At 43.0% G+C, this 15,872-nt stretch overlaps 2 protein-coding genes across 2 annotated transcripts; one reads left to right on the top strand and one right to left on the bottom strand.

Annotated features, from left to right (window-relative positions):
* Positions 1-713: 713 nt before the first annotated feature.
* proser2 (proline and serine rich 2) lies at positions 714-6,517 on the bottom strand (the record flags this gene model as incomplete). The annotated part of the gene is given in 5 exon segments (XM_079755648.1): positions 714-4,356; positions 4,652-4,943; positions 6,315-6,420; positions 6,422-6,483; positions 6,485-6,517. Coding segments are annotated over 5 exon segments (1,920 nt in total). The 3' UTR covers positions 714-2,929.
* A 1,845-nt stretch (positions 6,518-8,362) lies between these two features.
* echdc3 (enoyl CoA hydratase domain containing 3) lies at positions 8,363-12,925 on the top strand. The gene is made up of 6 exons (XM_079755647.1): positions 8,363-8,497; positions 8,593-8,714; positions 8,803-8,900; positions 9,753-9,953; positions 10,317-10,495; positions 12,126-12,925. The coding sequence occupies exons 1-6, from the start codon at positions 8,364-8,366 to the stop codon at positions 12,277-12,279; spliced, it is 888 nt and encodes a 295-aa protein (XP_079611773.1). The 5' UTR covers position 8,363; the 3' UTR covers positions 12,280-12,925.
* Positions 12,926-15,872: the final 2,947 nt, after the last annotated feature.

Here is a 15,872-nt window from a genome sequence, read left to right on the forward strand (position 1 = left end):
TGCACCTAAGTGTCCGTGTGTTCTTTACCCAGCTGACCTTTGCACTACATACGCTTGGGTTAAGAGAAAAAAAACTGAAAGAGAAAAATCAAATTGAAATTGGGTAAGTCACTCCCGGGTCTATATATACAGTACAGCCAGCCCAACCCATTGAGCCTCTGCTCCACCACCCTCCAGCCCCCTGACTAAACAAGCAACCCTGGGAAGAAAGGCTCTCTGTTTGGGGCCCTTACGCAATGGGACTGGCAACGAGACAGCGTGCCTCTGTCAGACAGGTCAGTCAGGGAGGTAGAAGGTGTAGGCTACAACTCATGGGCCTTCCTGCAACGTTGCATCAGTTGCAAAGCGAAATGAGAACATATGATCTCAATGGCAGTGTGACATAGTCCCTAATTATATCACTACTACCAACTAGATATGACCACAGCATCCCAGAATGTCAGCCTCAACAGCAAAGGTGGCTCCAATATGAGTTTTCTTGTGCCGTTCATGTGGACAAGAAAAAACAATCATCTTCTCCTAAAAATAAGAAGACAGCTCCTATTTAGCCCACCCGTGAAGAATCAATGGGACAATGAGACCAAATCCATAGATTGGATGAAAAGGGAGGGTGGATAAAGGAACAGCCATGGCTTTGGTCAATCATTAACCTCTCCATACTCACCTGGTACATTCCAAAGCAGGAGAATAAAGCCACGCTAAGTCAATTTAGAAGAGCATTATTTTCTTTAATAATTGACAAAAACATAAAACCCTCATAGAAATTGCGTAATGCACATTGTACGCTTTATAAGGATAAGATCAAATCAAATTCTCTGTTCAGTGGCAGGAGCAGCATCTGGATAGTGAATCTGTCTCCGTAACACTCTAACCACTTCTCTGTGATAACTGTGCCCCAGTTTGTAGACCTGTTAGCTGACCAGGTAGGATCTCCCTTGTGTGAGTCCGTTTCTACTCTATGCACCATTTGATACTTCAAAGTAAATGTAGATGAACTACATAAGGTCGGAGTCTGTAAACAAAAGTCACAACGATTCAAGCACAGGCCAAGCTAACAGCAAGCTAACAGCTGGGCCTGTGCAAAAATAAAAATAAAGTACTTCATAATAAATGTAGGTTAACTACAAGAACCGGAGTCTGAATTACACAGTAAAATAAACTGCTAAACAAACAGTTAACAAACAAAACACATTATCACACACACTCAACACAGGCATTCACACACACAGGCATGCATACGGACACACACAAACAGGCATGCATAAACACACACACGCACACACACACACACACACACACACACACACACACAAACAGGCATGCACACACACAGCCTGAACACATGTGTACATGCACACTCACTCACTCACTCACACACGGACAAACACAAGGTTTCATAGAAGCAAGGGTACCACTGGGCATGGTTAAAACAACTGTTAAATAACACATGTAAAGTCTGTAAAGCATAGTCTTCAACAACAGAGATTATCCCACATGTATTTCTAGAGATGGCGGTTACAGCGCTTGCACTGTGAGTGCCGTGGGCCACTGGAGTGACGTTGTGTGTTCTTTTCTGATGGGTGCTGTGTAGTAGTCGACGTTGGAAGGGCAGAAGTCAACATTCTCCCCACAAGTCATTCCACAGTCTGTGGTTTGGGGCGGGAAGGTTGTCAATGGAGTATAAATATCCTGATGCCAACTCGGTTCAGCACAACACACTTCTGCTTTTGCCCGGGCGTTTTCCAACTAACGCAGTAATGCAACAATGCAGTCCGTGTTGTCCATACATCACTGAATCAGGGGTAGACCACCTCCTCCTGCGCAGAGACGGTTTCGGAAACAGAAAGAATTGTACATTTAATGACCCCAACGGTGTCGGGTCATGAAAGTCATGAAATACAGGAGTTCTGTGTTCGGTTGTTTTTTCCTCTATGTCTTCGTGTCCTGCCTGGAACCTGATAGGTATTATTATATCATTGTATTTAAAAAAAAAGATAAATAGACAACAGTATAGCGAAAAAAAATATTATCATAGTTTTGATCAATATATAACTAATGCCAATTCCAAATGCTTCAAAGAAAGGGTTCTCACAGGGTTCTCAATAACCTCCACTCTCACTTCGAAGCAGTATCGGGTAAAACAAAAACACGTATACATGTGCCCCGCAGCAACTAATGCACAAAACATTGTTGCTGTTGACAACAACCCTCAATGCCCTCGTATCCCAACAATGACCAAATAAGTAAAGTCAAAGAAATGATCTTTTCGCAGTCGTAAACCAGGGCACACCTGACTCTTGTTTTGTCTGAGAACCTCAACCATGCAACAACAACAATTTCTTATCGACGATGACAACAAGCAGCTCTTGGTATCAGAGGAAAACCTCTCGCAGCTGGTGTGCATAAAGGAGGGGTCAGAGATCGAATGTCAGTCCTTTTGTGGATGGCTTGGCTCCTTCCCAGGACAAGGGGATGCTTTACTTTTACATCCCAAAATCAGGTTAAATATATCTCACGTTTCATGTGTTATCTTCAAATCAAATATCTTTGGCAACACAGCGCTGTAGTTGATACGTGTACGTATCTCTATATCTGTGTGTGTGTGTGTGTGTGTGTGTGTGTGCGTGTATGTGTGTGTGCGTGGGTAGCAACCTTATGCCAAACTAGTTTGTAAGAATTCACTGGCAAGGAACTGAGAACTGGCTGTTCAGGTAACACAGGCCCTAGACTGTACTTCATTCCACTGTTAGCATATGTCTCTCTGCCACCACACCTCTCTCGTGCTCACACACACACACAGACACACACACACACACACACACACACACACACACACGCACACACACCCTCCAATCAACCTAAAAAACAATACGTTAAGGATATCGCAAGTCAACCGAAAGCGCCGCAGCGACATCCAGAGTCAGCCAGATTATTTCATGAGCCCCAGCTTCCTCAGGGCGGCCCGCCGAGAATCGTCCATGGCCCCCTTCCCCGAGAACTGCACAGTGATACCCTGCGCGCGGAACGCCGTGGGTTTGGACGTCGTGGACTTCCGCCTGGCCTCCGGGGAGGTTGCCCGTGGCCGATGGAGGTTCCCGGAGGAGCTGTGCCGCAGGGGTTTAGGAGCCGTGGAGGGCGCTGGAGCTCTGGCCGTCCTAGCCTGGGGGCTGGAGCCGGCCGAGGGGTTGATGGTCACGGTCCTCCCGCCATAGCTGTTGAGCTCCTGGGCGGTAGGCGGCGGCGGCAGTGGCAGGCTCTGGTTGATGTGGTGTGCACTGAGGATGTCTGGCAGGTCGCTCCTGGGTAAGCGCGGGGCCATGACTGTGGACTTTCCCCCGTAGGCGTTGTTGCCAGCTCTGGAGTGCGGGGCTCTGCCGTCGGGGCTGTTCGGAGCAGGCAAGTTGTCCCCCTTGGTGGGAACAGTGGGGTTGATCACGACCGTCTTGCCCCCGTAACTGTTGAAGTCAAAAGAGGGAACTTCGGGGGTATGGGTAACTACCGATGGCTTGCTTTCAACTGGCACCCGGTGGTAGCTGCTTCTTGGGACTTCTTCCACAGGTGAAGGCTTCACATGGACAGGATGGTCTTTGCTGCTGCTGATGAAGTCTACCGGCACCGTGTCTGGTTTTCTGTCTGGTTTAATTTCACTGGCTGCTGGCCGGCTGGGATGTTGGACCGCTGGGACGCTTATGCTGCTCTCCAAGTCTTTCGGGAGGTCTGGAGCCAATGCAACCGAGCTGGGGCTCTGTGGCGTGACGTAGAGGGCGTCCCCCCCTGAGTGGGTGCGGCTCCTGAGGCCCAGTTTGGACAGGGCCTCCATTCTGGATTTGCTCGGTGTGGGGTCCCTAAAGGAAACGCTTCGAGAGGGCAAGTTACTTTCCTTCTGAGTGGCCGGGGGCGGCACTTCTTCCTGGCCCGGACACTGAGACGCCCCCGGGAGGTTAGCCAGCATCTGCGCCTGCCTCTCATGGATGTTCACATTGGTCTGGTTTGCCTCCTTGTTGCTATGGATGACACTGATGTTGGCCGGGAAGCGGGTAGGCTTTGAGGACGTGGGCGGTCCATGTTTGACTGTGTGTTCGGCCAGGCTGGTGGACTTGTCTGATTCAAAACTCTTCCGGTGGTGAAGAGAAGAGGGACCGATGTTGGAGGTGGTTCCGCCCTGGTTCTCTGCTAACTTCTGGGCTATCAGGACCGGGGTGGGGACGCAGCCCGGGGGGCAGTAGCTGGAGCGGCCGTCGGGGGTCCAGTGGCTGGGGAGGGGAGGATTGTACTCAGAAGCCTTCATGTCCCCTGGTTCCTGCCTCGGCTTCATGTCCTGGTGGCTGCTGGGGATGGCTGCTAAACTCTGAAAATCTGCGACAAAGATTTCATGTTAAGTTGGGTTTATGTTTCAGTTAGTATTAGAAAGCTCAATTGGTCAAATAGAAGGAAACACGCTGAGCTCTTACACTCTTACACAATTCTCTCTCTGTTGTGACTTTTCTCACTCAATCACTCACACTTTTGACACAATTATCTCACCCATAGCAATCTAGTGAATCAATGTTACAACACACTACCAAAACCAAAATAGGTTCTACTTCCCTCTTGGCGAGGGTCATTTCTTTAAGGTTGTGGATACGTTTCAAGTTTTATGCCTGAGTCGTACCTGGCATGGCGGGATTGTAGAAGGCCTCTTTGGTCGGTACGAGATCTGGCTCAGAGCAAACCAGGTCTATGATGTCATTGTCCCTCGGGTTGGGGGTTCTGGTCTGGAGAGGCGAGGGGGCACCCGGGCTGGAGCTTTGCACAGGCATGAGCGAGGAGGAGGGGGCGCTGGCCAATGTGGGCGCCTGCTGGCTCTGCTCCTCGCCGTCCTCGAAGCTCTCCTCCAGGGAGTCGATGGTGGACTCGAAGAACTGGAGACACTCCTGCTCTAGCTGCTGCAGGTTCTTGTTATCCTGCTTCTGGGGGTAGGAGAGGATGAGGAAACGTCAACAACAGCTCCGTCCTTGTTAGGCTCTTTACACCCCTTCACTTCCTTGAATTGTTTTCCTCATCTCCATGAAAATAATGCCCTCATTGTTTTGCCTTCTTGTTATCGCCTATAATCATCATCCTGATCACGGGACAGAGAGAGAGAACACTGCCCGCCAACCTTGCAAACTTGCTCTGATGCTTTTCTGCGACACATAAACCATATCTCCCACACCAATGTCTCTCTGCAAACCACTGCACCCCTGAACACATACGACGGATATCTATCATAAAACATCCTGTAAACCCTGATCAGCTGTCTTGTTTTTTTGGCACGCCCTAACACAAAGGGAAACCAAAACCACTGACAATCTCAGTTATGCTGCATGCATAGGTCACGCCTCTGTTGGTAGACTTCATTGAGACGTGACTCAACTTGGGTTTGAGCGACATGACATAAAGGAAGCAATATGTCACTTTTATCCAAAGCAATACCTTGAGTTCCTACATTCATAGCATGAGGGGCCCTAGTTGGAATCAAAACCCATACCATGGCGCCGTTAATTCCTTGCTTGGCAACAGCCTGTGGTTGAACAGGATTCTTAACAATGGCGGGCACAGTAGGTAGGTATGACAATGTGCTGTTTTGACTACATGCTGTGCCACGACTACAATTATAGTGTCAGCGTGTACGGGCTACATACTCATTTACACTATTTTAAGGTTAAGGTCTTGGTGGTTCACTCGGCAAAGCCACCGATTCTGCTGCTGACATAACAGCTTTGCCTGATGTATTCAGAAGTGTGCGTTGATCAAACACACGGCACAATGACAATGCAAACTCGTTGCAGCCCACTTGACTGCGGTGAACACACCGACAGCAACACCTCGCCGAAACCCACACGAGATACAAGTGATATTTTGGTTTTCACAACAATGGAAGATTCCTTTTGTAGTATTCAGCGTGACCCGCAGACTGCCGACAAACCGGTCTGACTCGCTCGGGTTTGTTAATGAATGTCATCCCTAAGGCATGCTGGAGGAGATTATGTTGTCAGGCAGGTGTTCTCTGTCACTCAGGCGAACCGATTCGGGTGAGAGACGACCAGAGGTCAACCAGCTGGGGGTGATGTGATGTTTCCGTTCCACAAGTATTCTAGTGTTGAAAGAACTTAATGATGAAGACTTTTCTACGATTCGATTCAGGCGTAAGACCACACGGGAAGGCTCACTAGAGCTTCTCGTGATTGGCATTTGATGGATGCTGTATTCATTAATCTAAAAACATGGTTTTCTTTTAAAACCACCAATTCAAAATTGACCCAGAGTGTTTGGAGGATTTTTCTGTTACTTACTTGAGGAATTGAGGTCCTGCTGACACCGTAGCTGTGAGGAGGGTTCCCCCGCAGTTGGACGTCCATGGCGGCCTGCTCTGACCTCAGTCCAATGCCGGACTTCACTCTTCCTCCTCCACTCTTCTTCTTCCTGCTCCTGTATGTATACCCCCCCACCCACCCCTGGCTTGCTGTGTCTGTCTGGTCTCACACTCAAGGATCATCTGATCTTCTGTTCTCATGCAGAGTCTGGTTTACCCGGAGAGAGGGAGGGAGGGAGAGAGGAAAAGAGTGAGGGGGAGGAGGTGAATTGGAGAGAAAGACAACAACAAACATTGTTAAATGAGAAATACAAACACCAATGAAAATCTCACTAGGATGTTGCGACGGAGTCACATTTCATATTGGAAGGAGCTTTCCGACCACTTTTTGCTCTGAGAGCCCTTATTATAGGCTCAGCACAGTATGTGGGACCGGTTTAGCTTATCTTTGTATGTTAACCAAATATATTAACGGTCAATTTCAACCGACGCTCGTTAGGCCTCAAGGAACAATCCTCAAGGTCATTTGGGTCTAGGATGTCTGTCCACTAAGATGAAAAGCGATCACCCACATTTCACCAACCGATGCGATGAGACTTTTTTTTAAAGTTTTGTGTGCAACGTTTTGTTGAGATCACAACCGATGCGATGACAGAAAAAAAGACTTATCGCATCGTTTGCCGAAATGCCTTCCCAACATAATTTGACACATTGACAAGAATATGACAAATGTATGACCAAAAAAGGGGGTTGTTAATTGGTCAGATAAGCGATCCGATTCATCAGTAGGTTTTCTAGGGGAACAAGGTTAACGAGTTCGTTAATAGTTAGTTCTAAACATTATAGAACACATGTTCTATAAACGCTACATTAATTAAATCCCATTTGAATTAAGATTACGACAATAATGAACCCAAATGTGTCCAACATGTATGAATATCATAGATATAACACCGTAACTACACTTACCCAACAGATCGTCAGCAACCACATCATTGTCGAATAGCAGGGGTCGCATCACAAGGACATAGTGATACAATTCCAGCAAGTAAAGTTGAGCTGGGTCCAGTGCGCTATCCTCAGACCGGGTGTTACTTCTGTAGGCTCCTTGTGCGTAATGTGGTGATAGAGCGAGAGTGGTGGCAAGTCATCTGAGCTGAAAGTACTCCACCCATTCAGTCGTCGAGGCGAGAAGGTGGGTACTTTCAGGTGTAGTCTACTGCTGTTATCCAAACACAGTTGGCTGTCATCAAAACAATTTTAAGGAAAAGATTACTCACGGACACACGTTTTGTTGGTGTAACTAATGAATAGTACCACTACCGTGAGCTTATCCCATGTATTGATCTTGTATATGCACTGCACACCGCTGGGGTCGCCTACATGGGTACCGTGGCATACATGCCTTACCAAACAGTTTATTAAGCTAAAACGGATCCTATGTCCGCATCTAGTGGACACAATGTCAAATAATGTCAATAATAATTATTTCAAGAAGCGCTCCTTATATTGATCTCTAGAATATGCCGGTTTTTTTACTCCAAATATTTACCACTTTAATCTTTATTGTATCTTTATATATGTAGGTGAACCCCTGTTTCAGCCTGAATTCAAACAGTGAGATTGTGAAACATTGCGTATTGGGCTGAGATTTCAGGGAAGGACGGGGGCTGTGCTATTCCTATGAGGACGACCCTCCCCAACTTTTTGACACTTTCTTCGTACTGTACGAAGAAATTGTATGGGCGTTAGGAGCGTATAATATAAGTAGTTTTATTTTTGTTTAAATGCGCCACACCGTGGGGTTATACTGATCGTTTCCAAGATGCTTAATAAAGTGGCATAGATTACAATGTTGAAGAACAAATAATTCATATAACCATGTTTAAAACCAAACCAAAAAATAGATATCGTTTTCCCTTCAATGTAAATAGCGTTAGGTCTTTAAAGTCTCTCCCAAAATCTGATTGGCAAATACGAGAGGCTCCTACCCGGAAGCGTTGTATACGTCGTCATCGGGAAAGGCAATATGGCACGGAATATATTGTGCAGGGCTGGGGATCTCTTTCAACTTAACAAATTTACTCTTCTCACCGGTGCCCGGTTGTGCACACAGGCTAAAACAGAACCGCTGACTTTGAGGCAACAAAACAATGGAATAAGGTTTTGTTTGCAATTTAGAGGACAGTTACATTGTAAGAAGTTGTGAAATGTCACTTCTCAGGCACACATGTTTGACACCAATGTTTGTCTTTCAGGAGAATCATACTGAACAACCCCCGAAAGAGGAATGCACTCTCCCTGTCCATGTTACAATCCCTAAGAAATGACATTCTCATCGATGCAAATAGTGACGACCTCAGGGTTATTATCATATCTGGTAGGTTTGTATTGTTGTTGTTGTTGTTGGTGGTGTTGTAGTGTCTATTGGACAATCGGAATGAGTCTGTTGCTTGTTTGTGTGATAGCAAATGGTCCAGTGTTTTCTTCGGGACATGACCTGAAGGAGCTGACCTCGCTGCAGGGCAGAGAATACCACACGCAGGTGTTTCAAGCTTGCTCAGAGGTGAGCCTCTTTGTCTTGTCCCCCTCCTGTCTCTCTTTTTGGTATCATTGTATGAAGGTATTATTGTAGCAAAAGTCTTCAGCACCTGTAACTGCAGATTTTGAATGCGTACACTAAAGTTACAGTAAATTTGAAGTCGTATATATTTATTTTGCATGTGTACTCTAAAGTCACAAATGTGTAACAGTACATTTGAAGTCGTAAATATTTTTTCTACCATTGTAAACACAAAATAGGGTCTACAAGTACGCAAGTCTATGTTACAGGTGGACAAATCCTTTTGCTACAATCATTGCAGCGCAGTTGGTGCAAAACACATTCACACACCGGTGTTTCATAATCTGAGAACATGCCCAAAATGTGTGCATTCGTAAACCTAAAATTTTAACTAATGCATCAGAATTTGCACATCTGTGAAAGATTTCCTCACAAATAAAATGATATAGAACGCTATGTTGATTCAGCATTTTAATGAGCGAGCACAAGTCCATCGTTACAACTGCCCGAATCTGCTCCTGCAAGTCTCAGCTTTGGGTTTTTTTTGCAGGTCGTTTTTCAACACGTCTAGGTGGTACATGTGTAGCAAAAGTGATTTGTATCCGTATGAGGCAGAGCGTCCGTGGGTGGGACAAAATTGCAACACTAACCAATGAAAGTCGCCGGCTGGTGGGTGACTTTTAGTGAACAGTACTCAATTCGATTGCATTCAATTCAAAGGGCTTCATATGCATGGGAAACATACATTTATTTGTTTTTTAATTTACAAAACCCTACCTGGCTGGAAGCTGAAGGAAAAAACTGTTTATATTGACCATCTGTAGAAACAACCTTATACTTGAACATTGTCTCTAGGTAATGACTCTGATCCAGGACATACCTGTACCTGTGATCGCCATGGTGAACGGCGTTGCCACGGCAGCGGGCTGCCAGCTTGTCGCCAGCTGTGATATCGCCATGGTGACAGAGAAATCCACCTTTGCCACCCCTGGTGTCAACGTGGGGCTTTTTTGCTCAACTCCGGCTGTGGCTATTGGCCGAGCAGTGCCCAGGAAGGTAACCAATAGGATTGGATTGCAGCCTCCTTATCCTGAATACAGACATTGAAATTATGTCAACATATTTGCGTATTATTTGTTAGTGAAGGGGACTGAACCTTGTTTGTATTATTTCTAAGTCTTTTTTTCGTATACAGGAATGCTATAGAATCTTTGCTGTTGCGTTGTGGTATTATATTGTTGAAATATAATTATAAATATATACAAAATGTTTATATATATATATATATATGTATATATATATATATATATATATATATATATAATATATAATTTACCAGCCTGTACCAACTTTCTCATTATTTACTAATAATTACTATAATCCCCTGTTTATTTTATTTTCCTTTACTTGCCATACTAGGTTGCCATGGAGATGCTGTTCACAGGCACCCCCATCTCGGCCAGTGATGCCTTGCTCCACGGCCTGGTCAGCAAGGTGGTCCCGGAGGAGCGTTTGGAGGAGGAGACACTGGCCGTTGCCCAGCGCATCTGCCAGGCTAGCCAGCCCGTGGTAGCCCTCGGCAAGGCCACCTTTCACAGGTAAACCCCCCCTCCGTGGTAACATTGTAATGCCTGTGGCCAAATATTAACCTGTGCAGAAACTGAGAATTGATCTTGAATAAGGGGGGGTAAACTTAGGTAGGTATGATCTAAAATAAAATCCAATGTATGTCCATTTGGTGAACGCTTTTATTTTATTTTGTCTTTCGATACGGTGAATGCTTCCATTCTTAGGGCCCCGTTATCCTTGAAACAAAATCGAAATTGGGGAGTGTTCCTCGAACGCTGTCCGACTGCTGGTCGAAACACAGCGATTACAACAGTGTTCAATTATTGTCACCACAATGTGTTGCTCCTTTGTTTAACAACGCCAGGTGTTTCCTACCCCTTACGTTTATATCTCCGTGTCATTGTTGTCTTCTCTGAAGTGGTCAAACAAATGTGCATGATGAACCCTCTAAATCTCACCAATGTTTACTACCACTGCCTTTACCATTAGATTAGCTTCAACTTTATAGTCAGTGTACAGAGTACAAGTACAGAGACAACTAAATGTAGTTTGAGATCTAAACAGAATTGCAAAGGAGCAATTCAGATGCAGTTTGAGCATGAAAACATATATGCAGTATAGTATAGAGCATATACTATACTAATCTAACACACCTGCTCATACCTGCTCAATAGGTATGAGCAGGTATGCTGCTCATACCTACACGACAGTGTTACCCCGTATGTTTTATTTGATGACGGCCGGTGTAAAAAAACGACAGTGTTGCCCCTTATGTTTTATTTGATGACGGGCGATAAAAAAACGACGGTGATACCCATAGGTTTCATTTGATGACGGCCGATAAAATACGACGGTGTTACCCCTTACGTTTTATTTGATGACGGCCGATAAAAAACGACAATGTTACCCCTTACGTTTTATATGATGACGGGCAATAAAAAACTACAGTGTTACCCCTTACGTTTTGTTTGACGGGCAATAAAAAACGACAGTGTTACCCCTTATGTTTTATTTGATAAAAAACGACAGTGTTACCCCTTATGTTTTATTTGATATAAAACAACAGTGTTACCCCTTACGTTTTATTTGATGATGGGCAATAAAAAAACGACAGTGTTCGACTTCTATTTTATTTGATAAAAAACGACAATGTTGCCCCATAAGTTTTATTTCATGACAGGCAATAAAAAACGACACTGTTACCCCTTTTGTTGTATTTGATAAGAAATTAGTGTTACCCCTAATGTATTATTTGATGAATACAGATAAAATTGAGCTTAAAGTAAACCTCTACCATCCCAGTGAAAATGCCCCATGATAAACAACATCATCACACCATTGAAAGAAATTCAGAAAACAAGCAACGATATGTTATATATATTTATGTTATATTTGATAATATAACATAAATAGTTTTTTATCATAAAAAATAATAATTCATTTGATATGAGCAGCATAAGATTGATATAACGATCGATTTAACGGATGAAAGCAGCATAGATGGACAGTACCATAAATATGAGCAATATGATAATAAATAATCAAGTGGATTAGATACAGGGTAAAGTCAAGTAATATAGGTAGTGCGGTGCCAGAAGTTTGGTGTTGACCAGTTCCTTTCAACATTCTTGTGACACCCACCCTCACCCTGTCCTCCAGGCAAATGGCGCAGGGTCGAGACGCGGCCTACGCCACCGCCTCCAAGGTCATGGTGGACAACCTGGCCCTGCGGGACGGGCAGGAGGGCATCCGGGCCTTCATAGAAAAACGCAAGCCCGTCTGGAGCCATGCGGCGGAAAAGGCCCACGACTGACCCAGCAGAGGCTGGACTGTTTGTACTGATGTAGTGTACCAGTGTTGAATCCAGTGTTGTCGATTAAGTATTTTAATGACTTTTCCAGAGGAAGAGAATGAGTTGTTGTAATTCTACATTAAAAGTGTTTGTTGTCCGTTTAGCTCCACGGTTGGCGGATGCTAACTGAGTGAACCTTCAATAGGGTTTTGGTGGGAATAATTGAATTCACAGGTTTTATTTATTTCAGAATTAATTGCTGTCGCTCAATGTTTGTTTTTTTGCCAAAGGGGAATGAATGTGATCAATATTTGTATGAACGCCGAGGAGGTCTTTACTGCCAAGATTTTGGACGGTACGTGAGGTTTGCAAGGGTACTGGTGACGGCCTGCTGCACCACACTACACTTTAAGTATTTGGTGGTTTAAATGGCTTTTGATATCGGAACCAACGAGTGTAACGAGGCCTATGTCTAACACTGGGTTTGACTTGAGGTCTGTTTTTAGTTTTAAATCTTGTGTTTGGAGCACATTACAACTCCTAATGATGCATGATCATAGTTGTTCATTTCAACTGACATGCAGCATTTAATGCTAATAAAGAGGCCTCCATTAAAACTCTTGGTGGGCCGTCACAAATATAAGATAAAATGCCACTGCCTGGAACTGGCTTGATTGAATGATTAAACAATGATTTGCAGACTTTTGTTATCTTTCTGTTAAGACCTGCCAACCAAATAAAAAAACAAGAGAAGATTGTGCAGTGCAGTGCATTCTTTCAGCTCAATTCATTTCAATTCATTTTACATTTCTGCATTTTCAGCAATGCTTTGCGCTTTTCATTCAGCTGTCAGCGTTCACACGCATTTTCTGCAGGTATGTATGTATATAAAATGCATCTTTAAATCTTTTTTTTTTAATCATAGGTCATGCTATTAAATGGGAAAGGCCTATCGCAAAGGCAATGACAGTCACTTATTGATTTCATTCAAACTTTTTTTATTAAACAAAGAATCAGAGAATTCTGAAGGAAATGAGTCTGATGACATAAAAATGGGAATGTAATAAAAACAGTACTGCAATACTGTTGACAACTAGGGTTACTCCAAATAATGAGAAATAACGGCATATGGCCAATTGGCGACTGAAATGTGTGATTCACACATTAAAGACTAGGGGGCACTGTTAGTGTACATGTGAATACGGAGTGCAATCCACAATGTTATTTAATGTTTGCTCAACTTTAATGTAGGCCTACGTATTGGTGGGCGTGTTTGAGTGAATGTGACGCGTGTTGAAAATGACGTCCAGCTAATGTTCTGTAAGTAATAAAAAACCAGTCTGTTCTGTACAGACTGCAAATCAGGAAAGGGTTGACAAAACAAACGCACACAATTTCTCTCTAATGCCGTGTTCCAATATCCATACTATCCGTACTTACTAGCCTTAGTTTGAGTACGTAGGGCGTTTAAGTGTACTCATGGAAGTATGTTTTACCCCTTACGTTTTATTTGATGAATACCAATGAAAAACGACAGTGTTACCCCTTACGTTCTGTTTGATGACGGGCAATAAACGACAGTGGTCGCCTTATGTTTTATTTGATAAAAAATGACAGTGTTACCCCTTACGTTTTTTTTGATGAAGGGCAATAAAAAACGACAGTGATACCCCTTATGTCTTATTTTTTGACGGCCGATAAGAAATGACCGTGTTACCCTTAGTTTGAGTACGTATGACGGGCAATTAAAAAACTACGGTGTTACCCTTATGTTTTATTTGATATAAAACGACAGCGTTACCCCTAACGTTTTGTTTGACGGGCAATAAAAAACGACAGTGTTAACCATTGCGTTTCAATTGATGATGGGCAATAAAAAAACGACAGTGTTACCCCTTACATTTTATTTGATGAAGGGCAATAAAAAACGACAGTGTTACCCCTAAAGTTTTATTTGATATAAAACGACAATGTTACCCCTTACGTTTTATTTGATGAAGGGCAACAAAAAACGACAGTGTTACCCCTTACGTTTTGTTTGATTACGGGCAATAAAAAAACGAGTGTTCAACTTACGTTTTATTTGATAAGAAATGACAGTGTTACCCCTTATGTTTCATTTGATGACGGGCAATAAGAAACAACAGTGTTACCCCTTACATTTTATTTGATGACGGCCGATAAAAAACGTCAGTGTTACCCCTAAGTTTTATTTCACGACGGGCGATGAAAAACAACCGTGTTACCCCTGTTACGTATTTTAAGCACATAAACTACCCCCACATAGCCACAAGGAAGCAGGATCAAACATATAAGCTGTAATTACTATACATAGCCACAAGGGGAGCAGGACCCAACATACAAGCTGCAATAACTACTCCAGCCACAGAAGGCAGCATCTTTAAGAAAGACGCGGAAGCCGGAGCGACAGTGTTCGGCTTCTATTTTATTTGATAAAAAAAGATAGTGTTACCTCTTATGTTTTATTTGATAAAAGACGACAGTGTTACCCCTTACGTTTTGTTTGATGACGGGATATAAAAAATGTTTTTATGTTTTTTTTGATAAGAAATTACAGTGTTACGCCTTATGTTTTATTTGATGACGGCCAGTAAAAAAACAACACTGTTACCCCTTATGTTTAATTTGATGAATACCGATAGAAAACGACAGTATTACCCCTTATGTTTAATTTTGATTAGAAACTATAGTGTTACCCCTTATGTTTTATTTTATGACGGCCGATAAAAAACAACAGTGTTACCCCTTATGTTTTATTTGATAAAAAACGACAGTGTTACCCCTTACGTTTTGTTTGATTACGGGCAATAAAAAAACGACAGTGTTCGACTTATGTTTTATTTGATAAAAAACAACAGTGTTACCCCATGTTTTATTTGATATAAAATGACAGTGTTACCCTTTACGTTTTATTTGATGACAGGCAATAAAAAACGACAGTGCTACCTCTTACGTTTTATTTGATGAATACTGATAAAAAACAACAGTGTTACCCCTTACGTTTTGTTTGATGACGGGCAATAAAAAACCAGTGTTACCCCTTATGTTTTAATTGATAAAAAACGACAATGTTACCCCTAATGTTTTATTTGATATAAAACAACAGTGTTACCCCTTATGTTTTATTTGATGATGGGCAATAAAAAATTACAGTGTTACCCCTTATGTTTTATTTTATGACGGCCGATAAAAAACAACAGTGTTACCCCTTATGTTTTATTTGATTAAAAACGACAGTGTTACCCCTTACGTTTTGTTTGATTACGGGCAATAAAAAAACGACAGTGTTCGACTTATGTTTTATTTGATAAAAAACAACAGTGTTACCCCATGTTTTATTTGATATAAAATGACAGTGTTACCCTTTACGTTTTATTTGATGACAGGCAATAAAAAACGACAGTGCTACCTCTTACGTTTTATTTGATGAATACTGATAAAAAACAACAGTGTTACCCCTTACGTTTTGTTTGATGACGGGCAACAAAAAACCAGTGTTACCCCTTATGTTTTAATTGATAAAAAACGACAATGTTACCCCTAATGTTTTATTTGATATAAAACAACAGTGTTACCCCTTATGTTTTATTTGA

The sequence above is a fragment of the Pollachius pollachius genome (assembly GCF_949987615.1).
Source record: "Pollachius pollachius genome assembly, chromosome: 18".
Lineage (NCBI taxonomy): Eukaryota > Metazoa > Chordata > Actinopteri > Gadiformes > Gadidae > Pollachius > Pollachius pollachius.